This window comes from Eriocheir sinensis, chromosome 34 (genome assembly GCF_024679095.1).
Source record: "Eriocheir sinensis breed Jianghai 21 chromosome 34, ASM2467909v1, whole genome shotgun sequence".
NCBI lineage: Eukaryota > Metazoa > Arthropoda > Malacostraca > Decapoda > Varunidae > Eriocheir > Eriocheir sinensis.
Genome location: NC_066542.1, coordinates 7,607,143 through 7,634,662, shown reverse-complemented (window position 1 = coordinate 7,634,662; position 27,520 = coordinate 7,607,143). Strand labels below are relative to the sequence as shown.

General features: G+C 42.3%; 1 protein-coding gene and 1 long non-coding RNA gene across 12 annotated transcripts in view; both read left to right on the top strand.

Annotated features, from left to right (window-relative positions):
* LOC127007014 (hepatic leukemia factor-like) overlaps positions 1–25,824 on the top strand; it is a 100,928-nt gene extending 75,104 nt beyond the window's left edge. For 4 of the 10 annotated variants that reach the window (XR_007760017.1, XR_007760016.1, XR_007760012.1 and 1 more), the window contains exons 2-7: positions 3,785–3,915; positions 4,928–5,351; positions 9,898–10,196; positions 14,770–14,907; positions 16,387–16,539; positions 23,028–25,824. Coding sequence is in view for 3 of the 10 variants with exons in the window: in XM_050877490.1 (XP_050733447.1) it covers positions 3,785–3,915; positions 4,928–5,351; positions 9,898–10,196; positions 14,770–14,907; positions 23,028–23,114 (1,079 nt within the window). In the remaining 7 variants the exon portion in view is untranslated. Of the gene's footprint in view, positions 1–3,784; positions 3,916–4,927; positions 5,352–9,897; positions 10,197–14,769; positions 14,908–16,386; positions 16,978–23,027 lie in introns of those variants that run through there. The other 6 variants (XR_007760014.1, XR_007760013.1, XR_007760015.1 and 3 more) reach the window with 6 other exon arrangements.
* On the top strand, positions 5,359–7,428 carry LOC127007015 (uncharacterized). 2 transcript variants are annotated; one of them, XR_007760019.1, is made up of 2 exons: positions 5,359–6,982; positions 7,051–7,428. It is a non-coding gene; the product is annotated as an uncharacterized LOC127007015 (long non-coding RNA). The 2 variants fall into 2 exon arrangements; XR_007760020.1 differs by having other exon boundaries at positions 5,359–7,010.
* Positions 25,825–27,520: the final 1,696 nt, after the last annotated feature.

Here is a 27,520-nt window from a genome sequence, read left to right as displayed (position 1 = left end):
CTCTCTCTCTCTCTCTCTCTCTCTCTCTCTCTCTCTCTCTCTCTCTCTCTCACCCTGGATCTTAGATATGCCTTTTGTCATGTGAAGCAACTCAAAACAGGTGTGTGTGTGTGTGTGTGTGTGTGTGTGTGTGCACCAGAGAGGACTGATGGCAGAAAATTTATGTACCTTAAAACGACAAAATTCAAAACTACATTTTTTACTTCTTTTAAGCATATAGTGTGTGTGTGTGTGTATTTAATATATACATGATTTTCGTCATATTTAAACTCGTCGCTAGAACGAGTAAGAATAAGCTCCTACTACTACCACTACTACTACTATTAATACTAGCTACTATAACAACTACAACAACAACAACAACAGCAGCAGCAACGCCATCTCTTACTTCTGCTCCTAGTATATTGTTATTATTACAGTACAATAGGTAGGGCCGGCAGAGCACAACACCAATACGCATCCCTTGACCCTGACACACTGAGACACAAATAATTAAAGATAGCGGGAAGAAAGTGTAAGGCAGGTTATTTTAATGAATCAGTTCAGGTGTGAGAAAAAATAATGACATTCGGTTAGATAATGATGATAAAGAGCAATACAGGGTGAGGTAAGATTATATTACCGTTGCAGTAGAAATGAGTTCACTCACGACTAAAACTTGTTAACATTTTCTACTTAGTATGACTTTTGTGTCGAGGCAGAGAGTTCCGGGCACGAACAACTCTTGGGATGAAAACGCCTCTGGAAGTTGGATGCTCGTCAACTTTCTGGCTGCAGCGATAACTTTTGCCACGGAATACCTGGTTTGCTAGCAGGAAGGGAATAGGAGCCTCTGAGTAGGAGCATGAAGATTCTCAGTATTGGCACAGGAGACTTTTTTTGAACACTAACGGAGGTTATTGCCGCAACAGAGGTCAGGAAGTTTGAATATGAATCCCGCCATAGGACCGGTGTGCTCAGAATCGATCGAGTCCAACGGATAAATATTACTTACGAACTTTGAATTAAAATGTGCCGCTACCAGACCAGTAATCTCTTTGGCATCAGTCGCAAGTTACCCGCCAGTAGACTTCAGCGGGAGCAAGGATGGTGATTTTTCTTTTCCTTTTAGAGCAAGGGAGTTCAAGGGCAAAGACAGAAGCAGTAATAATAAAATAAAATAAAGAAACGCTAGATTCTACTCCGAACAAATTCAGAAAGAACGAGAGACCAAAAGAGAGGTCAATTTCGGGTGAGGCGGTGTCTTACTACTTTCCTCTTGAATGAGTTTAAGTCGTAGGCAGGGTGAATTACAGACGAAGGAAGGCTATGCACCAATGACGGCAAAATTTTACTCTCGGCCACCCGCTAAGAGGATTGGACGCATTATGTAAAGTTTCCTTGGTTGAGGTATTAGATTCTCATTCACCGGCTCTTTGAACATGCTCAACTAACCCACGAGATTGGAAAACACTCACTTGCACGCTGATGTGACCAACGATGACGTGTTTTCTAACGGCTTCGATTTGTCCTTCACTCCTTTGAAAACCAATCTTTAGACAGGATCAGAACTTATTTAGACGGAACTCTGTGCTGGATTATCGAAGTTATTGAATATATACCAATTCAGGGAAGCAACGTGATCAGAAATAGAGAAAATAAAGCTCCAGCAGTTATTAAGACTCCATTTAGACTAATTAGGGAATGCTTGTAATAGGAAGCGATTCTTGGATTAATTTTAAAGTGTTTGGAGCTGTGATCAGAATAACAAACAGGTGGGCGGTATTACAGAGGGTACATCAGGGAAACAAACTAAATTTAGACTTTCTTCTCGTTAAGCCGGTCTAAAAGCAGTTACGATCATCCCAAGACAACTACATTCAAAAGCCGTCTTCATGTAAGCTTGAAATCCTCGTCGCATCTCCGGTTACTAGCTTTACGGAGAATCGAAGGAGCTTGATTAAATTATCTTGAGGTAATCCGAGACGAGAGTTCTTGCACATTATTATTATTATTATTATTATTATTATTATTATTATTATTATTATTATTGTTGTTGTTGTTACTTGTGGTGGTGCTGGTGATGGTAGGCCTATCTCGTGGTTGGTTTTAACGGGGTAAGGAAAATATGTAAATTGTGTTAAATAGTTTACTTCGTAGCGTACCCCTCTCTCTCTCTCTCTCTCTCTCTCTCTCTCTCTCTCTCTCTCTCTCTCTCTCTCTCTCTCTCTCTCTCTCTCTCTCTCTCTCTCTCTCCAGTCTAGTACATGTAATTCCCTCACTTTTTTTTTCCTCCATGTCTACATCTTTATGTGAAAAAACTCCTCCTTCCCCTCCTCCTCCTCCTTAGTGCACCTGGATTGAAGGAACAAGAGTGCCTCAAGTAGGAGAGAGAGAGAGAGAGAGAGAGAGAGAGAGAGAGAGAGAGAGAGAGAGAGAGAGAGAGAGAGAGAGAGAGAGAGAGAGAGAGAGAGATCAATAGAGAGCGCCTGTCTGGAGGACCCTAGCAACTACACGAATTTAAGGGGGTGAGGAGAAAGAGAGAGAGAGAGATATCACGACCGCTGCTAGACTCCCCCCTTCCTCCTCTACTCTCCCTCCCTGTCTTTTTTCTCCCTACTCTTGTCTCCCTTCCTAAACTCCCACGCTGCTCCCTTCACCCCCCATCCTTCTCCTCCCTTCCCCGAGATCTCTTTCCATATTCCGTCTTTCCCTCTCTCTCTCTCTCTCTCTCGTCTCGCCGCTCACTAAACATAATCTCCGTCACCGCCGCCGCCGCACCTATAAATACAACTACTACTACTACTACTACTACTACTACTACTACAATTCAACTTCCACCAGCCCTTCTACTACCATTACTACTACTACGACTACTTTTCCTTTCTTTTCCTCACTTTGTCCAATTTTGGTCTCAGCATCCTACATAATTTCTTTCATTACCATTAGTTATCTTTCTCTTCTCTCTTCCCCCACGGTCTTAATTTCATTCAGAGAGAGAGAGAGAGAGAGAGAGAGACCGACCGACCTTGACCACGCGGAAGGGTTTTGCACTTTTCCGGCACCTCCTTCCTTCCTTCACTTCCTTCCTCTTTTGTCACCTCGTTTGTTTGTTGGTTTGTTTCTTTGTTTGGGGATGAAGCTTTACTATGGTTTTATGTCCTTTGTGTGTTCGATGTTGTTGGTTTTGTACTTGTGTTATGCTTCAGATTTCTTTTTTCTTTTTTTTTTTTTCTTTTTTTTTTTTTTTATGTGCCTACCTCGAGGGCAGCACTTGTACTTATCGGCCCTTTACTACTACTACTATTGCTACTACTACTACTACTACTACTACTACTACTACTACTACTTTATACCAACACCATATCAAAAATCGTTGGGGGATCTCTCCGCCACAAAAAGGGAAAAAAAAAAAAGGAAAAGAAAAATAGGGTGGAGTAACTTGTGTATTTCTTTGTGAATGTTTGTGAATGAGTCGGGTTTGTGTATGTGTAATGGTGGATGAATGCGTGAATGTATGTTTATGTGGATCATGTAAGTATGTATTTTTTCGGTTAAGGTCGACCAAAAGCTAAAAAGGTGAAAATATCTTCTAAATGTATCTTTGTGTGAATGAATCCTCACAATTTATTTTCTTGAAGAATGAAACGGATTTTTTCATCATTAAGTGGATTTGTTTTTCAGTTATATATTTCACCATTGCTCAAGTTATAAAAGAATATATAGCCATGAATGTAAAGTATGTATTTGTGTCAATATGTGTTACCTATCCAGTACTAACGTTTCCCTTTCTTTCTTTGTGCAGGGAAGAGTGGGGGCAACAAGGAGGAGGGGGAGAAGAAGGAGGGGGGCGAATGGGAACAGTACAATGCAGGGGCGGCCTTTTTGGGGCCTACTCTATGGGACAAGACCATCTCCTATGACTCCGACCTTAAGGTGAGCACCGGGCTGTTGCTGTTACCTGTGTGTGTGTGTGTGTGTGTGTATAGCAATGTTATATAATAGTTTTCATTCACATACCGCCATCTCCACATCCCATACATTACGTCACCCATGCCACACCCACTTCCATACCCCCCTTTCCCCCGTCCCCCCCCCCCCGTTCCCTCAGCCAACAGTCAGAGTACCCTCCCCCCCCTTCCCCTACACACCATGCCTTCCCTTCGCCCATACCCCCCATGCTTATACTTCATTACATCCGCTTTTCAGTCAACACCCCATTTCCTCCACTATAAACCCCATTCATGCTTCACAACACCCCCACTCATTAGACCTTCCCCTCTCCCTCTCCTATTGCTTCACTACAACCTCACCCCTCAACCTCCTCTCCCCCCTCCTAACATTCTCCCCTTTCCCCCACCATACACCCCATTCTTCATGCTTCACAACACCCCCACTTATTAGACCTTCCCCTCTCCCTCTCTTCTGTCCCCATGTTTCAGTACAACCCCACACCTCAGCCACCTCTCCCTCCTCCTTCTATAATTCCTTCCCCTTCTGTCTCTCTCCGGCATATGACCACAGATGTTGCGCCGACTAAACGGAACTTTCCTTTTCCTCCTTACTCCCCCTCCCATTCCCCAACTTAAGTGTGCTGTTTTCATGCCTCATCACACCCGCACTCATGATAACTCCCCATCCCCACTTAGCGCCCCTCCTTCTCCCCCCAACATGTTTCTCATCATGCTTTATTGCCTCCATTCATGAGACTATTCCCCCCTAGTAACACCTCCCCCCTCCCTCATACTTCATTACACGAGCATTCCTCAGTCACTCCTCCCCCACGTCCCCCTCCCCCTATGCTACCCCCCCCCCCCCCCCATGTCGCAACACCCCTACCCCTCAGTCATTTCTTCCCCCTCTCCCCATGCCTCCCATCTTCATGCTTCATTACACCCCCACTCATGAGACCTCCCCGCCCTAACATACTCCCCCTCTCCCCCCACAGTTGGAGTACATGGATCTTGATGAATTCCTGAATGAAAACGGGATTCCCATAGAGGAGGCCAGTAAGGCTATGAGGGGTGCCGGCGGCGGTGGCGGCGTCGGTGCTCACGCGGGCGCCGCCGCTGCCACCACCACCAAGAGCGGGGGCGACGCTGACCTCACCAGCCCCACGGCGAGTGTCAGCCCCGAGGCCGCGTCACCGTCCTCCCCTGATGGCACACCGATGGGCCTGGGGGTGGTGCCGCAGGGCCCGCCCCCGCCAATCACCCACCCCGCCCCGCCTCAGGTCGCCGCCCCCGGCACCCCCGCGCCGCCGCCCCCTCATAGCGCCCCGCCCCCCTGCCTCTCCCCCGACATGATGGATGAGTACAGCTCCTCAGACTCTGGAAGCCCCCACTCACCCGCCCTTCAGGTCCACGAAGGAGGTAACTATTACTGCTGACGCGGCTCCTACTCCCTCACTTGATACTACTACTACTACTACTACTACTACTACTACTACTTCTACTACTACTACTACTTTTTCTCTATTTAATCTACTGCTGTGTTTACTTGTGCTACGACTATATGTTTTTTGTTTATGCTCCTATTTCTACTATTGCTACTACTAACACTGTTTTACTACTACTACTACCGCTATTTACGTTTCTGTTTCTACTACTAACACTAGTTGTAATAATTCTGCCACTTCTAACTTTACTACCTCTGCTTCTGCTGCTTTTGCTTCTGCCAACATTACTTCCTCTACATCTTCTGCTTCTACTTTTTCATCTTGTGTCTTCTTCATTATTTTTTTCGGCTAATCTTCAGTTCTTAATTGTTGTTGATGTTGTTATTGTTTGTTTTCTGTTCGTTGCCATTCTCTCTCTCTCTCTCTCTCTCTCTCTCTCTCTCTCTCTCTCTCTCTCTCTCTCTCTCTCTCTCTCTCTCTCTCTCTCTCTCTCTCCTGTATTAAGTTGTTTCTTTCAGTTATCTTTTCAATGTGTTTCTTTCGCGTGTGTCTGTGTGATCCGTCTGTGTCTGTCTGTTGCGCTTGATCGGTCTTTGTGGCTGTTCTTACTTTTTGTCTTTCTGTCTGTCTCTCTGTTGATCAATGCTTCAAATTATCTATTCCTCGTTTTTGTCTGTCTGTCTGTCTCATTGTTATTGTCTGTCTTTCTGTCTGTTCCCCTTGGCTTCCACCTGTCTATCTGTCGTTTAGTCTGTTGGTCTAGTTGTCTTCTGTCTGTTCCCCTTGGCTTCATCATTTTGTCTGTCTGTCTGTTTATCTATTGTTGTCTTCGTCTGTGGGCTTAACCTTTACTATCTTCCTTTTTATCGTGTATCTCTTCCTTAACCCATTTATTGATCCTTCTTCTTATGTATTTATCTATCTATCTATCTATTCTTATTTCCTCCCCCTGCATGTTCTTTCACTAGACTCTTCGTTAGCACTCTAAAGCCTAACGCACTTTTTTTCACTTTCCTCCTATATATATTTACATTTGTATCTATATTGGCATTACCTATTATTATTATTCTCATTTGTATATGCTGATGTTGGGTGGAGATGATGGTGGTGATGATGGTGATGGTTAGGTGTGTGTGTGTGTGTGTGTGTGTGTGTGTGTGTGTGTGTGTGTGTGTTATTAGGTTCTGGTGGTGATGAGTGAGCGTTTATTTAAATAGGTGATGTCGAGGAAGGAAGAGGATGGTGATGGTGGTGATGGTGAAGTAGGAAGTGGTGGTAATGAATTTTTGGGATGATAGATTGTAGTGGTATTAGTGGTAGTGATGATAATGGTGGTGGTGGTGGTTTGTAAGTAATGGTGGTGGTTGGTCAGTTTATTCTTCTCCCAGTCAGTCAGTCAGTCAGTCAATAGTTCATTCAATCAGTTAGTCTGTCTTTCACTCAGTCAGTCAGTTGGTCAGTTAATCCATCTATCTCACTCACTTAGTCAGTCAGTTAGTTAATCTGTCTATTTGTCAGTCAGTCGGTCAGTCAGTAAGTTAGTCGATAGGTCAGCCAGCCAGTCAGTTAGTCGATAGGTCAGCCAGTCAGTCAGTTGGTCAATAGGTCAGTCAGTTAGTCAATAGGTCAGTCAGTTAGTCGATAGGTCAGCCAGTCAGTCATTTAGTCGATAGGTCAGTCAGTTAGTCGATAGGTCAGTCAGTTAGTCGATAGGTCAGCCAGTCAGTCAGTTGGTCAATAGGTCAGTCAGTTAGTTGATAGGTCAGTCAGTTAGTCGATAGGTCAGCCAGTCAGTCAGTTAGTCGGTATGTATTAGTCCATGTCAGTAGGTCAGTCAGTCAGTCACTCAGTCAATTATATTTTTTGTGATTATGTCGATATTGATAGGTTCTTGTGTGTGTGTGTGTGTGTGTGTGTGTGTGTGTGTGTGTGTGTGTGTGTGTGTGTGTCGCTCCAGACTTGATTGCGCTCACTGATTTACCTACGGTGCGGCCCGACCCAGCCTCTCTTGTGGTGGTGTTGACGAGAAGAAAGGAGAGAAAAAAAAAGAACACTATCAGCGGACATTGACTGATGGCATGTCGGCAAAGCAAGTCGACGGAATCGGAATGAACTGATAATGGTAATCGGTGGTGTTGGTGATGGTGATGACGATGCGGGGATAGTGAAGGGGTATTGGTGATGCTGGTGAAGAGATGTGGTGGATAATTGTATAATAATGATGAAAATAGTCATTCCACCACCAATAACAATAAATGACATAGTAAGTACATCATTATAGAAGATATACAAGAAATGATAATAATAATGATAGTAAAGATAATGATGGTACTACTAATAACAATAATGAAAATTTGATAATGATATGATAATTTGATGATGATAATAATAATAATAATAATAATAGCAGTATCAAGCTCGTAATATTAAATAGGAGAAGAATTAAGAAAATAACGTTAAGACATGTAATAATGGTCAGTAATAATAATAAAAAATAATACCAATGACCAAGGTATACCTCTAGAATCAGGGAGAAGGAACGCGGGAGATAGAGTGAGCAGGTCATGACACGGGAGTCTGGCCGCGGCGAAAACGAAGTCAGCGAGGGAGGGAAATACAAGCCAGTGGACACAGGGGAAGGAAAGGAAAAGCAAGTAGTAGGAAACCCCACCATACGAAGGGAAAATATGAAGTGTCTGGGGATGGTGGTGGTGGTAGTGGTGGTTGGTGATGGGGGTTATGGGGGTGGTGGTGGTGGTGATTAATGGTGGCGTAGGTTAGGTGGTGATGTGATTATGATGGTGGTGACAGTTAGCTAGAAATCACACCCATTGTTACAGAGAGAGAGAGAGAGAGAGAGAGAGAGAGAGTTTAAAGTTACATACACTCCGTTATGTAAAAAAAAAATTGAGAGAGAGAGAGAGAGAGAGAGAGAGAGAGAGAGAGAGAGAGAGAGAGAGAGAGGGGGGCAGGTTACATAACATAAATACGGAACGCAGAGGAGGAGGAGGAAGACTTGATAGATCTATTAAAACCTTATTTAGAGTTACATAATCAAAGGAAGGAGAGGGAGGAAAAGAAAAGAGGTAATTAGAGAGAGAGAGAGAGAGAGAGAGAGAGAGAGAGAGAGAGAGAGAGAGAGAGAGAGAGAGAGATTAAAAAAAAAAGAATATTTGCAGTTACATAATGGCAGATAGGAAGGATGGAGGGAAAGTGGTAGGGGGGGAGAGGAAGGAAGGGGAGGAGGAGGAGGAGGGGGATGCAGGGAAGAGTGATGAGAGGTCGACAGGTGAGGGGGAGGGAAGGGAGGAAGAGAGAGGAGGAGGAGGAGGCTGGGTTTCTCCTCCTTTTCCTCATAAGAGCTGAAGAGGAGGAGGAGAACGGACGCTTGTGTGGTGTGGAGGAAAGGAGAGAGATAGTGAAAGTGTGAAAGTGACGGTGAGAAAGTAAGAGAGGTGTAGTGAAGGTGACGAGGGAGAGCGAGAAGGAAACAAACAGAAGGAGGTCGTTGGGAGGCGGAAATTTAACCAACATAGTAAAAAAAGAGAATGGGAAAGAAGTAGAAAAGAAAGAAAACGGGATGAAGCCCAATGAGTTTATGTAAAATAGATACGAAGATAAAACAAGAGAAAAAATAATTGGAAAGTAAAAATAAAATACAAAATTTAACCATCGTACCAAAAAAGAGAATGGGAAAGAAATAGAGCAAGAAAGAAAACGCGATGAAGCCCAATGAGTTTATGTAAAGTAGATACGAAGATAAAACAAGAGAAAAAATAATTGGAAAGTAAAAAAACTTCAAAATTTAACCAGCGTGCTTAAAAAAAGAATGGGAAAGAAATAGACCTAAAAAGAAAACGCGATGAAACCCAGTGATCCTGTATATAAAAGACACGAAAATAAAAACAGAAAAAATGAATTGGAAAGTAACAAAAACTACAAAATTTAATCTAGTTTATAAAAGGAAAAAAGAAACGACCCAGAAACAAGAGGGAAAAATGTAATTCGGATTTAAAAGTAGAACATGACATCAAAGTATTTAAGAAAGAAATAGAAAACGATGGACTGTGATCTAGATATACTAACGAGAGAGAGAGAGAGAGAGAGAGAGAGAGAGAGAGAGAGAGAGAGAGAGAGAGACACGATCAAAATGAAATCGTTACATAAACTGGACTAATGAACGCCAGAAAGACTTAAATATATAACAACAAATTCTAACTTGAGAAACAGAAAAAAAAAGAGAAAATCAGATCACAGAATACAAAGAAAAAATCAGATATAGAAAGCAAACAGAGAACTTGTGAGAGAAAAAAACGAAGTAAAATAAACCACAATTAAAAAGGAGGAAAGGAGGTGAGCGAGAGAAAGGGAAAAAGAGAGAGAGAGGCTGTGGAAAAAAATAAACAACTCATCAAAATAATAAAATAAAGAGAACATAGGAAACACAGATAACGTAAAACTATAAAATAAAAATAAGTAAGAGAAGAGAGGCTGAGACGGGCCGTTCTGTGTGTTCTCAGATGCAGTTCGAGCAAGTCTGGGGCGGGACAGTAATAAGGCTCGCGTAGGAGGTGAAGGTGTTGGAGGAGGAGGAGAAGGATTTGTGGGCCAGTGTAAGCTCTCCGCACCCAAGCCCGACAAGGGGGAGCACGCCGGACTGAGCATTGACTTCGAGGTGTCCCCTAACGATTTAGCACTTGCCACAGTACCTGGGCAGGACTTTGATCCACGCACCCGCTGCTTCTCCGAGGAAGAGCTGAAGCCGCAGCCGATGATTAAGAAGAGCCGCAAGCAGGTGGGTAACGAAGAAACGGACAAGGTGAATGGTTGCCGCTGGTTTTGTTGTGGTGATGCTAGCGATAGTAGTAGTTGTAGTAGAAGTGATGACAAGTTCTGTAGTCCATGGTTTGAAGAAGAGCAGCAGCAAGGTAGGTGAAGAATATGAAGAGAAGGTGAATTAGCTACTTTGCCTGTTTTGTTGATGCATGTAGTAGTAGTAGTAAGTCCCAACCCATGGTCAACTACGGTAAAAAGGTAAGAAGGCAAAGGTGATTGGCTAACTTTGGTGTTGTGTTGAAACTTATAGTAGTAGTAGTACAGTAGAATGTCGATACGATGTAAATGGGCCAAATATTGCCGATATATTACGGACATCATAAAAACATGATGGGAAGCCGCCCTTCTTAACGTGGTAACAAAATAGTTATCAACCCACGCATGCCATAGCGACGGTGCTTAATTAAGTCTAGGCCGCACGTCGATTGCCGGTCAGGAATATTCAACTTAATGTCGCTGATGCGCAATTGTAAAACTTCTGCTTGTAGGCTAAAACCCCTGCAGTCATGTCCGCCGCGTCATTGATAAAGTTTAAATGATTGGTCAGATAATCATACTGTTTTATTGAAATGTACGAGTAGTTGTGAAATGAAAGGAATATCAAGTCAGGTTACTGTGTTCATTTTACGAGCATTGACATTTTATCCAATAGTCTAAACACCGGTCAATGCATGGTTAACCTGTTCAGTCAGCTTTCCCGCGTGCCCGGCTGTGACCGACCGATTAATATAAGTCAGGTGTGTGCGAATGCTAAAGATGCTGGGAAAGTGGACTTGACAAGGGCAGGGGAAGGGTTTGGGCAGGTCATTTATGAGGTAGGTTGGCAGAGATATTAGAAAGTTTATTGGCGAACACTCTTTCATTGATATCAGTTTCCGTCGCTTGTTACTCGTTTCGGAGATAGGAAAACTAACTAAGCGGTGATAGGTTGATAGGTTATTATCAGGCTAAATGTTAGTGAAATGCGGCGTGGCGGGGCGCGGGTTCGGTCAACTAGTTTATCCGTTTCGTAGTCCGCCACCCGCCCGCACGCCACGTTGAGACAACTCAGCGGGGTGCTGAAGCCGAACCAGCCATTCCAGACAGTGCTGTCCCACGCTTACTTAATTATTCACGGGGGCGGGTCTCGGGAGGCGAAGTCTACAGTAAAGGTTAGAGGGGTCAGGAGGTCCAGAGCCCCACGTAAGAAGTCAGGTCGGTATAGATATATTTGCTTAAATCTAACCAAACCCGACCTCTAAGCTTCCACTGCTTTACCTAGTTAGGTTAAATTTACTTACATAAATCTAACATAAATGCCTCCTACGGTGAATTACTTCTTGTACAGTTCATAAATCTAACCCAACTATTAGAAGGGGCTCCCGTCTCGACCGTCCTTGAGCTAATAATAAGCGCTGGTCAGCCTTGGGACAGCCTCCGGTCCAGGGAGGGTCCATGCTGCTGCCCAGACAGACACACTAAAAGATATTCTGACATACTCCTGATTTATATTTAGGCGACCCTCGGGTGTCGGGCTCGGAACTCAACGTGGACAAGTCGATGTCGCGCCTTATACAGTATGTATATTGGCACCTTCGTTTCGAAACACTAAACCAAGTGTCTCGATAACCTTTAGAGAAGTAGGAAAGGATCCATCCCTTTTAATTAAACAGTAGTCTAGTCCCCTTGAATGGCAGATTAGTCCAGGTGTGCCCAGGAACTGTACACTACAGCTTGTATCTTTCTTAACACTGAGGTTGGAGATGTTAATTACTCCATGTGGTGGTGGTGCGTTTTAGTGTTGCTCACGGTGATCACACATGGCGTCAAGCAAGCGGGGGAGGAGGCACCAGGGCGGCCGCCAGCTGACCCTAAGTACGTAGATCCTATGTGCTGCGTCTAAATTTATCAGTGCTTCATAATATTTGCTTTAGCATGATGCGTCACAGCACATTGCCGCGCATTCAAAAGTTGTATCTGTTTAGTGATTTCTACTGCCCGGCTTTTCTTCTTGAATAGCCTTTAAATATCATAATGTATTCTGTGATTTCTCAAACATAGGTCACTTGAAACAACACTTGATTTTACTGTTGAATATGTAATGCCTCCTCTCATGGATTGAAACGCATTATATCAACGTTTTGCTGTAGTAGTAGTAGAAGTAGTAGTAGTAGTAGTAGTAGTTGTTGTTGTTGTTGTTGTTGTTAAAACCGTGTACTAGTAATGGTGGGACAAGGCTATTAAACTGTTACAACATAGGCCATGGTTACAAGCACTACCACTACCTCTGAACACTATCACTTTACACACACACACACACACACACACACACACACTTATTCTTGCTATTTTTAATCTGAAGACTGATGATGAAGGGTGTGGAAATAGTGTAGATGTGATTGATATAAGTCAGATGTGTTCGTGTGCTTCAGATGCCGGGAAGGGAAATTGACAAGGGCAGGGAAAGGGGTTTAGCAGGTTTTCCATTAAGTAGGCAGACAGGGTTATTAGAAAGGGAAGAAATAGGTAGGATAGTGTGCAACAAAGAGGGTGTTTTATAAGAGACAGAACTCCATTTGGGTGAGATTATTATTTGATTTGACAGGGATGACAGGGGCAAGGGAAGGGTATTGTCAGATCGCGAATGAAGCAGTCTGGCATGGTTGCTGGGAACAGAAGGAAAGTTAGGACACTATGTAATCAAGAGGGTGTTATTAAATGGACAGAACTCCACTTGGTTACAAATAAAGGAAACAAAGGTAATACTAGTTGAAATATTATGAAAGAGACAGAAATGGTTGGAGTTTGTGATGGTGTTTTGGAGATTATGGAAATACAGTTTGCTGAGGTTACCAACAGGGTTAAAAATGCAAAAAAGAGTTACATTAGATAAAACAATAAGGGACAGGTTCATATAATTCAAAACACTAAAGCAAAGGAAACTAAGGTAGGGACATCTTAAGAAATATATGTCGATAAGAGCAAAGACAGGGGGAGAAAGGCTCACGCTGGTTCTAGACACAAGTGAATGACTAGAGCTTAACCTGGTAGCAGCGACGGGGCAAATTTGTGCCTTGATATAAACCCCCCAAAATAGATGATGCATAAACTGATCACAAATGCTTTGATATATATTTTGAAATGGTTTGTGTGAGTGATGATTTTTTAAAATTTTTCTCGCTTAAGAAACATGATCCTTGTTGCTACCAGGTTAAAGGCCCCTCTAAGCGAGAAAAATGGGAAAAAATCATCGCTCTCGCAAACCATTTCATAATATATATTAGCGCATTTGTGATCAGTTTATGCATCATCTATTTTGGGGGGTTTATATCATGGCAAAAATTTGGCCCGTCACTGGTACACGGTAAAGCCACAAATTTGACCCGTTGCTGCTACTGGGTTAAAGTAGTAGTGTATGATGAAAGACTTAGCATATTATCTAATAGGAGTTCAAAGAGCAGTATATTCACAAGTGCCAGTGGTGTGTGACATAGAACCAGGAAGTAAGGATATTGCCAGGGGTAGTGTGTACGACATCTGAAGCTCAATTTACAGGTAGAGTGTAAAGCAGGAGAGGAAAGTGAGAAGTAATACACATAACAATCAGGGTGAAATTACATAGTGGAAGCAAAAGTACAATGAGACAGGAGTGAGTGATAGAGGCGCCTGGCAAGCTGTTGTAAACTAAGTGTGAAGTATTCTCAGGTATTATCTTACCAGGGTAAAAAAAGATAAGAGAAGGAAGTTAGAATGGGAGGATAATGGTGAGGAAGGGGAAATGACTAGCAGATATGAGTAACACATGGGTGGCAGGGGGGTATATAGAGGAAGCGGCAGGGATGTGCGAGAGATAAGAATTGCAGGGAGGCATGGGAAATGAGCAAGGGTAGAAGAGATGATGGAAGGCTTGTTAAATGACAGGGGATGGCAGGTAGAGGAGAGTGAGAGGGTTGTGTGGCAGGGAGCTGGAGGGATAGAATGACAGGTAGAGAGACTGGCAGGGGTAGAATGCATAAGAAACAAGGATAAATGGAAGGGTTCTTAAATGACAGGGGATGGCAGATAGAGGAGAGTGAGAGGGTTGTGTGGCAGGGAGCTGGAGGGATAGAATGACAGGTAGAGAGACTGGCAGAGGTAGAATGTATAAGAAACAAAGATAGATGGCAGGGTTGTTAAATGACAGAGATAGCAGGTAGAAGAAAGGGAGAGATTTGGGTGACAGGGAGCCAGAAAGAGCGACAGGGCTGGTATACAAGGAAGGCAAGGGAAGAGTGATGGGTGTGGGAGTATGGCAGAGGTAGAAGGGATGATAAGCAGGGATAGGTGGCAGGCTTGTGAGGCACGTGGAAAAGAGAGGAATTGGTGGCAGGAAGCTAAAGGGATAGAGTGACAGGGTTTGGGGTAGGCAGGGATGGGAGACTGGCAGAGGTAGAAGGGCTGACAGATGGGTAGGTTGCAGGCTTTTCAAATGACAGGGATGACAGGTTGAGAGGTATGGGTGACAGGTAGCTAGAAAGAGTGACTGAAGCAACGGGTGATGAGTGACGGGCGGCTGACAGTGTTTTTGGGTGTTTCAGTTTGTCCCAATGGAGATGAAGGATGAGAAGTACTGGGCTCGCCGCCGCAAAAATAACATGGCAGCCAAGCGCTCCCGCGATGCCCGGCGACTCAAGGAGAACCAGATTGCCATGCGAGCCAACTTTCTGGAGAAGGAGGTAAGGGAGAGAGTTACTTCTTTATTGTATTTTTGAGTAATGGCTTATCCATGCTTAGTAAAATAATGGTGATGACGTTGGCTAATTGAGTTTGTGTTTAGGTGATTATTTCCATCAGTGTGAGGGAAAGATTTGTTGGCTGAATAGAGAGAGAGAAAGAGCTAAAGAGAATGTATTAGCGTATCTTCGCTCCATCACTAAATGAGAGCTGTCACCACTAAGCCTTGTAACATACTCTTAATTTATGTCTTGAAGAATACTAGTGTAGTACTCGTATTCAGATCATGAGAGAGGAACGATGTATTGTAACGTACTCTTAATTTATGTCTTGAAGAATACCAGCGTCTCATATTCAGATCATAAGAGGAACGATGTATTTAATCTAAGTTGTCTGAAGGAAGAATGGTGAGGAGAGAGCTGGAGAGGAAGAAGGAATGAAAGAACGTAAGAGGAGTGCTAGGGGATGGCCAGCATGGTTCATTAATATTAAACTTTGTTGGTTAACTCACTTTGCCCACCCAACTTTTTCTGTTCTCACTACTTCACGCTGTTTAAAGGGGCAGGATGGTAGGTAGGTAGTCAGATATATAGACGAGGGAGAGAGGCACAAAGGCTGCAGTAGAAAGTTAATGCTTATCGGAATGAAAGGAGGAATGAAGAAGCAGAATGATCGTTAAGAAAGGATGATGTAGAGAGAGGTAGGTAGTTAGGTAGGTCTTTAGATAAAAGGTGGTTGCAATAGACAGTTAAAGACACCACAAAGAAAATTGGAAAGAGCAGAGAGAAAGAACGAAGAAGCCTACGACTTGAACTCTTTCAAGAGAAGGGTATCAGGACACCTCTCCTCCCGAAATTGACCTCTCTTTCGGCCACCTCTTTTGATTCTATTTTAGGAGCAGCGAGTAGCGGGCTTTTTTTTTATTATTATTGTTTCCTTTTTTTTGTGCCCTTGAGCTGTCCCCTTTGTTGTAAAAAAAAAAAAGAAGAATGATAGATAAAAAAGAAGATTCAGAGAGAGATATAGTAGGTATAGAGATGAAAATGGTAACAATAGGCATTTAAAGACATCATAAACAAAGAAAGATGGAAAGAGCTGAGAGGGAGAATGAAGAAACAGTAGGATAAGAAAGAAAGGATGATGCTGAGAGAGGTTACTTAGTTAGGTAGTTACAGAGAGAGGGTCGAAAACATTAAAAAAAAAGGAAAGATTGAAAGAGAAGAGAGGCAGGGAAGGGAGGAAGGTGGAGGCATGGGTATCAGTGTTGCCAGATTATCATATCAACCCTTGTATTTACCGTTTTTCGACATCTAGCTATAGCAAAATGACACTAATAATTAAACCTTTCACCGGTAACTATAAATAAATGTATACAGTTTTTGGGTCGGAAATTGGAAAACAGGAGGCTGAGTACGACAATCTGGTAACGCAGGCGGGTATGTCCTAGATGTGCATGCGGCTTATTGCTCAAAACTTTATAGAATGATGCGCTGACTTCCGAGCTGCAGAAGGCACAGGCAGTGGTGGAGGCCCTCAAGAAGCGGCTGGCCGTGTATGAGGTGGTCTAGCCTCCTCTAACCTCTACCTCCACCATTACAACAACCACTCCACTCCACCACTCCCCCTCTGCCAGGGTGAGGCCACAACTGGTGTTCACCCCATTGCACATTTTCACTCACCACCTCTCATTCCTTTCCTTAAAACCCATTCATTCCATTCATTCACCCTCTGCGTATGCCACATTTTTTTTCCACACTCCTTTTCTTCCCTTTGTCATTTGTTGCATCAGTTCCATGTTCACTCAACACACACCCTCTTCCTCTTTTGTCTGCAGTTTCTCTTCATTAACTGCACATTTCATGCTGTATTTTCCCACTCCAGACACTTCCTATCCTTCCTCACCTCCCTCCACACACTCGTGTCCAGCTTGTATCCACGGCCCATGTGTCACTTCCCTCTCACACAGACACCTGCAAAACACACACACCTTTAGTTCTATTGTCAGTGGTTATACCTGTACCTATTTGTTACTGTAACCAGTCATAACATATAAATATATATTCATAGTTATATATCATCATTATTTTTATTATAAGTCTTACTAATATATATATATATATATATATATATATATATATATATATATATATATATATATATATATATATATATATATATATATATATATATATATATATATATATATATATCGAATCAATTGTGTTGCGGTTAGCACGGCAAGCTACAGATCCAGTGGCCAGGATTTGAGTCCCCGCCCAGGGAGTCATTGCACGGCTCACTCAGCCGTTCATCCTCCCTTTTGGCCTTCTCAGTAAATGGGTATCTGGGGAAGGTAAATTGTGGTACCCGGATGTAACGATTGCCCCGTGTCCCCGGGTAATGGGTTCTCACCACCACAGGCTCAAGGGCCAACTAGACAGAGACGTGCACTGTCGCCACGCACAACTAGAGTGTAAGACCCAAACTTTACATATATATATATATATATATATATATATATATATATATATATATATATATATATATATATATATATATATATATATATATATATATATATATACTAAAATTTAATTTGTAAATAAAGATTATTAGCTATTATTATCAGTGCAAAGAATATAATCAAAGATATATATATATATATATATATATATATATATATATATATATATATATATATATATATATATATATATATATATATATATATATATATATATATATATATATATATATATACACACACACACACACTAACTTACTGTAGATACATGTGTTACTTTTACAAATTGTTGATTTTTATCAAGACTTGTGTTTTAATAAGTGAATAAAGTGTTATTTTATGATATGAATGGATACATGGTTCTCCCTTCTTTGGCCTCCATTAAAATAAGAGGAGAAAGAGAGAGAGAGAGAGTTTAATGGCACACTGATTGGACTATTGCCAAAACAAAAATGGACTTATGAGTTAATCTCCTTTCCTCACTTTTTCACAACTCTCTCCAAATATATGGTGTGTATTACTTTTATAAATGTGTCTGTGTGTGTTTGTTACGTGCTCCTTGGCAGTGAAGGTGGCAGCCAAGATTCAGCCATGAGAGGCAAACAACAAAATCATATTTGCTTAAATGATCAGCCACTGGAATGCTCAAGTTAAATTATGTATCATAGTTTTTTTTGTCTTTGTGCACATACTAAACTTAATCATATAGGAGAGCACCATAAAGTTATGCAAATGAATATGTTCTGTTCTCAAGGAGAGCAGGAAGATCCAAAAGTGTGTGCAAAATGAGATACTTGATGGTTATTATGTTTTTCCAGTGAAAAATATCTTTCCAGTTGTCTAAATCTGAAAAAAGTATCTGTGGCACAACTGGTAGAGTGTTGCGCTGCCAGGCTTCACGGTCTGACAGGGCAGCAGTTCGAGCCCACTCAGGCCGGATTCTTTCTGTTGACTGTCCCCCCTTGAGCAAGGGGGATGGGGTGTGTGACTGTGTGAGGTCCTGGCAGTACCCATAGATCGACGATAAAGAGCACTTGCTCATGTCGGGAGGGTGCCTGCTGACGATTACAAGTCCAACACGTGATCAGGCCGTGGTGAATCATGAAGAGCATTTGCGTATTCAACTTTGGGTATTTTCATATGCTCCCAAACTTCATGTGTCATGATAAAGACAGTGGCTTGAGCTTTGTCTCAGGAGAGCAGAACAGATGTATCCATTAGTGCGGCCCGACATGATAGTTTCAATAACAATAAAACAATGAAACAAATAAGTATGGAAACCACACAGCTTCTTTGACATATATAAAACACACACGCACACACACACACATCTAAACTTGTTAAACCGAGATTTGAAGACAGGACCTCGCAAGTATTGCTTGCTTCCCTGTATATCACGACCAGGTAATACACACACTCCGTAAACAGAATTGATAGAAAAAATCTGTTTATTTCAACCCAAAAGTTTGATTAAGTTTTGAACAAAGTTTGACAGATGGAAATTCAGAGACAGGACTCACAAGTGTAATTCATTTCCTGTATATCATAACTTGGTAAATATACACACATACATATACACACTTATGCATACACACATCAATTCATGTTCTCTCCACTCCCACCCTCACGTCTATAGTCTGCCCTTACCCTTCTCCCACCTGCACATCCCACAGCATCCAGGGCCTCACCCACGCAGAGAGGAGAGGGAGCAGTCAACCTTAACTTCCCTTCCTGCCCCATAACAAGTGGCAACTACACAAAAAAAATCAGCAGATGGATCCCTGCTGTTGGGTGTTATTGAACCAACTTTTTCAGGGCATGGGTCATACTGGTCACAGTAATTCAAGTATATGTCCACTTATACACAGCGGCAATGGATGAGTATTGGGACAAGCACATGAGATGGTGCTTGGTGCAGTAACATGAGTACACAGGTAAAGGATAAACTGCTGGGGTTCTGCAGCCCTGCCGAGGACAGGAACACATGCCTGCTGTTGAATGGCATCCATGCTGAGGCCCTGGTGCCCAGTCACTGTATCAGGAGCCACAGCCTCGGCCAGTGCACCGACTACTAGTACACTTAAGAGGGTGGTCAAGAGTGCCAACTGAAGCAACACCAATACTACCTGCAGTCACAGGCCATCTTAGGCAGGAACGAACAGACAATGACTGGGCCAGGTGCTCGTCTTGAATAACTACCATGATTTCTTATTTAGTATCTTATTTACTGTTTATTGATTGCAGTTGATAATCACGCACAAGGATTGAAGAATTTCAGTTTATAAACAGACATGAGGATTGAAGAAATTGAACCCGGTAGCAGCGGGGGTCATGTTTCTTAATGGTCCCTCCAAGTGAGAAAAATGAGAAAAAAAAACCCCTCACACAAACCATTTCATAATATATATCAAAGCATTTGTGATCAGATTATGTATCATCTATTTTGGGGGGGTTATGTCATGGCACAAATTTGGCTCGTCGCTGCTACATGGTAAAGCCACAAATTTGGCCCGTCGCTGCTACCGGGTTAATGTTATAATATTGACAGTCCATGCACATAAATAAATGTATGTGAGCAGGATATATTTGATCCTCAGGACACAAGACAAAAGGGGCTAACTCTAGCGCTCCAAGAATCCGTTTTTGCACAGATGATCATGAGCCCCTACATGTTTTTGCTTTTTATTATCCCTTTGTATTACTGGATCAAGGCTGCTTACACCACATATCTAGAGCTGGCTGCTGCTTTTGTTACTGCTGTTCCTGCAACTTTTATGGCTATTGTTTCTACAGTAGTAGTATTACCCAACAAATTTGCCTCATTATGACTGATATTTGACTTTGATCTAATGAGGGAGAAGGAAGAGGTGAGAGTACAACACAATACAGCTTATGTCTTGCCCAGAATATAGTGTCTCCTCTATAGCAGTGCTGAGATATCATTGTCAAGGTTTCTGAACTTTTAACCCAGTAGCTGCGGGGACCATGTTTCTGAAAGGCCCCTCTAAGCGAGAAAAATGAGAAAAAATCATCACTCACGCAAACCATTTCATAATATATATCAACACATTTGTGATCAGTTTGTGCATCATCTATTTTGAGGGGTTTATATCCTGGCAAAAATTTGGCCCGTCGCTGGTACACGGTAAAGCTACAAATTTTGCCCGTCGCTGCTACCGGGTTAAGTAGTGTTGTCCTGAGCTAGTATTCACCCTCAGTCATGTACAGGAGGAGGAGGGGAAGGAAATGAGGGCAGAACACAGCACAACATAAATCTTGCCAAATATACGTACCTTCAGTAGCAGTGCTGATACGTACCTGACAGGCGCTTTGAACTTGGAGTACAGCATTGTCTTGAGCTGGTGGGGGCATGCTGGAGTGTATCATTATCATGTTACCACGAAGTAATGAATCGCATGCACAGGTTCATCCCCTCCGCGGTGCTGTATGTTGCACGCTGCAGGCAATAAGGACACAGCTTAGAGAAGCCTGTTCTGCATCACCCGGGTCATTGCAACTCTTCAGAAGCAAAAGCAACACATTAGACAGGATACAGCTACAACAGCAGAAAAAAAAGCTAGAGGATGATGGAGTGAACAGACCAGAATGTGCAAGTGCTTAATATATGGAGAGAAACAAGTAGAAATGTACACTGAGCCGCATGAAGGGGAAAAAGTGGCATTTATTTATTTATTTATTTATTTATTTATTTATTTTATAAAATATGATCTAAAAGCTACTGTGAGAAATCAGACAAGTTAAAATGTGCTAATTTCTGGTGTTAACTGTTATTAAATTGTTCATTTAGATGTCATTTCACTAGTACTCATGATCATCCCTCTAAAGGTGACACAGTAAATCCTGGCAGTCATTGCTAGTTGTAGTCTGTGTCCGCTGTGGTGACACATGAAACCACAAGTACTGAAGTCCATAGAAAAAAAACATGGAGGCGTTACAGTCTGCAGCAAAAAGTAATAGTAATAAGGAAATCATCTAGAAATTTGAGCAAATGTTGCTCATATATTTACAAACACATGACTGTCTTTATGAAGTGACTGGAATATGCTGGGAGGTGTATTCCCATTCCCATGAGAATAATTACCACACTTGACTGATGTTTTCATGTAGGTGGCAGATCATCTTAGAAACCACTCCAATAGTTTTACTGAAGCTAATAGTGTGGCAGTGAAGTTCAAAAGGGGTGCCAGTCGTATATTCCTGCTGTTTCCTAAACTTCTGCTCCTCCTCTTGGTCATCGGCTCTGTGGCACCTTTCAGTTTCTTCTCAAATAGGCACACACAGTCTTTCAAAATGTCCTATCATCTAAAACTTTGTTTTCTTCACCAACTTTACTAAAACAGATTTATTTTACACTTTGCTCTCCCTGGTTTTCCATATGGTTGTCACTTTCCTTTATTTACTTGTGATGTGACTAAATTCTACTCTTTGCCTGGAAATGAAAATTTCTCATTTCTCATCACGCCAATCCTTCAAGGTCCTCACATCCTCCCTAGCATGACCAGTTGTTCTGGTGCCACCATTGGCCTCCTATTCATGGCAGATCAGTTTCTATACTAGAAAAAATCATGTGCGACTTGGAAATTAGCAAGCTAGCAGGATCTGTCCTAAGTGCTTACCAGTTGAGAAGGAGTATGGCACCGGAGGGTAGCGGTCTTCATAATTTCATTAAGCCATGCAGGTAACCTGATTATTGAGAAGCTTAATCTTGTAGGAGGAGGAAGGATGAGAGGGACTGATGAAGGTAGGTAGGTGAGTAGGATGGAGGTGGTGGTGGTGGTGGTCGTAACTAGGTACTAGTTATAATAGTCAAGCAGGCTATTCAATCTGTAATTTTTCATTTATTTACTACTGAATCATCAGTTTTTATTTGTGTTCCCAAAAGTGAATCTGTTTGATATGTTCAACAAAGGTTGTTCTCATGCTTATTTGGTGACATTATCTCAACCACTTTTAATATAGATCAGCAACAGACAGACAGATATACAGACAAACAATGACTAAAATGTTGCTGAACTCACCACGTGGAGGCGAATGATTGTAAATGGTGGCTGCCAACTTCAAAATAAGAATTTTGCCAATATGGCAAGCAGCATGTGTTCCTTGGAGAACACTTCCATCTAATAAAAAAAAATGGAAAACTTGTAATATTTTACTTTTATGTCTAGTCAGAATTCTTGAGACTCAGTAAAATGTCTTACTACAGCTTCTTAATGTATCAGTGTGTGCCTTCTACAAAAATGTGTTCTCTTGATTAAAAAAAAAAAGTGATTCTCTGAACTACAAATATGTAATCTAAGTATATATATATATATATATATATATATATATATATATATATATATATTTATATATATATATATATATATATACATATATACATATATATATATATATATATATATATATATATATGAAACTTGCTTGAAGCAATAGTGTCATTCATCTCGGTCTGATCACATGGTGGACTCTAAATCATCAAGCAGCACCCTCCCTGAATGAGCTTGGAGCTCGGGTGACGGACCTTTGTATGGGTGGGTGTAGGTGTTGCCTCCTCTCAACCAGTGTGTGTATCTGCAGAACCTTGCCCTGCGGCGGGAGTTGGAGAACGTGGCACGGAAAGTGGACCTCCTCAAGACTCGCCTTGGCAAGTATGAGGAAGTGTGAGTGTATGGTGTTGCGTTGTGCTGGACCCCACCACAGCCGCCCCACCACCACCACACCGCCACCACCACCGCCATCACCACCACCTACAATGCCACCTCCACCTCCATCGCCACAGTCACCACGACCACCACCACCTCCACCCTACTCAGGATAGGTTCTCCTCACTCATTTCAGTGTATGTAAATTAGTTGGGTTTTAAGTGTAGAGTATAATGAGAAAACAGATGATACAATAATCTATATATATAAAAGAAATATAAATAGATATATATTCATAAATATTATATAAATACCTCAATGTTTGGTAATAATATTGACCGTCACGATGACAACGTGTGTGCATGTGTGTGTCAGTCTGCCCTGGGGTGGGGTGGCACCTTCCCTGGGGCAGCAAGCACCCTCCCTCGTGCAAACCTGGGGATGTGTTCTGTACATTAGATAAAACTTATATTGTGGGTGTGTCAGCAGGTCAGTGGGGCCAGTGAGTCATGGGAGCATCAGACATTCTCACCCCTCCCTGCCCTTCCAGCCTCTTTACTGTTGGGTGTGTGGGGGTGGTGATGGGGGTGGGGGTGGGGGAGGGTGGTGGTGGGGGCTGCCTCCGTGCACCTCCCTCACACATCGCCACACGCACCGTGCCCGCCACCAACAGTGAACCTGAAGGAAGGGCAAAAGCACTGATGGCTAGTCCACAGTTGTTATACATATTACATATGTAGTACATATATATATTTTTCCTGCCTACCTACATACATACATAGTGGATTGGAAGGGCTTAGTGTCTATAATTTGTTTATTAATTTTTACAACTAACAGAAGTCCCATATTGCCTGGTTCTGTTTACATTTTGCATTATTTTTACTTCAGAGGACATTTTTTAGGGAAGCTCAGTCCATATTTTAACTTACTGTCCTTGTTCATTTAGGCACCTAACCCCTATTTATATTTTATCTGGAGGTCTATTTTTTTAATGAAATGCAGACCACATTTTAGCCAGAGATCCTCTTGTAAGTAAATTCTGTCTGCTTGTCAGTCACAGGGTCTCTATGAGTGAGCCAAGTTTATATTTTAACAGAAGGTTCTCATTTTTTGTAATCCCAGTCCAGATTTTAACTGCATATCCATTTAAGTCTAAGCCTCTTTCAGCTCTACAAAATTAATAAGAATTGGAAGAGCCTAAATGGCTATAAATGCAGAGCCAGAGCTTTTTGAGGGACTTCTTAGGGCCACACAAAAAGACAACTTGAGCAACAACTTGAGAGGGTTGGTTGGCCAAGTACTGGAGATGGGCAGCAGACAGGCCAGGGCAAGGCTGCTGCCACCTGTATTCTTAGGACTTACAGGGTGGCAAATATTGTTTAATTCACTGGCTGATCAGTTTAAGTTTACTTCATTCCTTTTGATGTACTAATATGGCCAAGTCTCTTCTGTGCTGCACTGATTCACAAACACCTTTACCATGGTGAAGACTGTTTTGTTTTCAGTGTTTTGCACCTTCATGGTCATCCAAGGTGACTAAAACTGTGGTTACAATCTGTACCAGTGTTTTGACTAAGATCACCTACTTCACTATCCTGTTTTTCAGTCTAGTTTATAATACCAATTCTACAGTCTGAATAGTCTTAAAATTCCATAACAAACCATTGAGCTGCCTTAACATAACTCTCCAGAGCCTATCACAGTGGCCATCAGTACCTGCCTGTCTGTCTGCCCCCTCCTAGAGAGATGATAAAAAAAATTGCAGTGTCAATGAAGGCACTGCTGTGATATCCCTCAGCCCACCATCCCATGCTGTGTGGTCAGGGCACTGTAGGGTGGGCCTGCCGTTGCCCCAGTAACTCCTCTGTCAACATGATAAATTCAAAACATCAAGAACTTAACTTGTAGCAGTGTATATATCTACCCCGGCTGTTGCAGAGGAGCAGAGTGGGCGCCATGGCAGGGGTGTGGGCTGGGGGGTCCTGCAGGGGAGCGGTGGTCTCCTCCCCTGTTCTAATTGGTTCCTGTAATATACTGTTGATCAACTTGCCCCGAGAATTTTATTATTTTTTGAAGACTTATTGTAATGATGATAATATTACATAGTGATGCTTGCTCAATTTATCCTGTTGGTCAATTTGTACAGTTTACTTAGGTATTGGAAAAATAATAATAATACATACAGAAAGAAGTTATATATTTTTTGGTGAGAGCTTGTATATTATATCTTAAAAACCACAATAAAAATAAGTAAAAAAAAATATAATTATATCTATAATGCTGATAAACAAATCTGATAACGATGTACAAGAAACTTTTCTGTTATATAGCCATTTTATCCGTAGGTCTAGTTGGTTAGTCGTTAGGGTTCCTGCAGGTATTATTATTGTTTTGTTGTGTACATACAAGCGTAGCGTAATTAAAAAAAAGTTTTGAGTGTCGGCATAACGAATGAATGTTCCGTCGTGATCGATTATGTTGCGTTATGGCCACCGTCGTGTGTGTCCTTCTGTCTATAGCCTTCACTGCCTCGGTCCTTCCAACACCAACACCACACCGTCACCTCCTCCACTCCCACCACCACTTGAAGCCTTTTCCTCACTGTTTGTATTATTCATATTATTATTATTATACTATTTTTCCAGACTTTTATTTGTTATATTGTTTCTTTTGCATTTTTTCTTAGCCTGTGACTCACTCTAAAGATGTTATGTAAAGTGTAACACAAGAAACTGTTTGTTTATCCTCAAAGCAATCATGTCGGAATGGATTTTTCTGCATGTACTGACGAGGAGATGTTTGCTTCCCTGCAGAGCCCAGCCAAGACATGCTGGGACATATCAAGCCAGGCAAGGAAGGAAAGCCCTGGAATGTGTGTTAATTTGAAAGTAAGCAAGGACACAGAGCTAGGATGAGGATGAGGAGGAGGAAAGAACAAGCTGCAGGAATTTAACAAGCGGTGGTGATGATGACTGTGGTGATTCATACTACAGTGATGGGACATACTACTAAGAGATGAGGTACTTACTGGGTTCTGTTGTAGTGTAGTGACGGTAGATTTGTATTTGGGTGTGGCTGTGTAAGGAGGCAATGACAGCATCAATGCAAGGTGCTTGATTGGCATCCCAGCTGTAGCCAGGTAACAGGAATGCTGAGGGGATCATGAGGGGTTTACCTCCCAGTATTTGGGTGTAGCTGTATATACATGACATTATGGAAGAAGGTGTCTTATTTACTTGTTGTGTTAGAGATGTAGTGTATGGTTGTGTATTTATAATATTGTGGTGAAGGTTGTTGTCACTGGCCTTGCGTAGTGGCTGCAGCTGTTCACTGCAGTCCGTGCGTTATACGCCAGGCTGGATGGTTTACTGTTAGAGGACCACAGCTCAACAACTGCATTGCAGCAGGTGGGGTAAGGATTCAAGAGTAGCCACTATTGCATCTCCTTGGGCCACTGACCCAAATCTTGCCATGAGCACACTTCTGTACACACACAGAGAGGTGGGGATAGACAAAACAATGTTCCTTGCTCTACACTGAGTTGATACTGTCAATCTTGGTAACATGAGGTGACTGGAGAGGAGAGAGGGGCTACGTATATGTGGCGGGAAGGTGGGTGGTTGGACACGTCATGCTGGTGGGGCAGACCTAGGGGCCGGCATTGTCCCCAGGTGTCCTCTGGTCTTCACAGCTCTGTCAAGGTTCTCATGCTTCCAAGGGCATGGCTATGTCATGGAATCAGTAGGGATTGAAAGTGGTAGCCTGGTGGTGTCAGGGGGGAACTGTCACTTCTCAAAACACGAGAAATTTATTTACCAGGGATAAATGTTTTTTCAACCACCTGTTCGAGAATCAAACCTGGACTTCCTGAGACATGAGGTAAACATCATTGAGCCACAGAGTACTCCATGGCATAAGGCTATTATAGTCCTCATCAATGTCTCAACCCATTACAATGGCAGGGCTGAAGCTCATGGGTCTCCAGCTTGTGTTGCATGCGTCCACCCCTTTCTAACCAAGGTCCACTGATCACTCCCCTGCCCAGCATCTCTAAATAATCTGCTGCATATTCAGTTCAGATCTTACCTTAGCCACTCAGTTCTCTCAATAAATTTTCATCCATATAGCAAAGTGATATTTTGAAGTTTACTCTCAATGGACTAGCATGGAAAAATGGCTAGATAGGTAATTGTTTATGTATGTGGGTGTGATTGGATGGCTAGCAATAGGTATGGAGCAGGAACAAGAGAGAAAGAGAGAGCATTTTAACCACAAACACAAACACCATTCTGCCTAACTCACAGTGAGGATAGATGGATGGCAGCACCTTGCCTGTCAGATATCCAAAGAATTCTTGCCTGCCCGCACACACCAAGGAATCTGACTGCTGCCACATTCAGAGCAACAGGAAGAAGGGGTGAGGAGGGT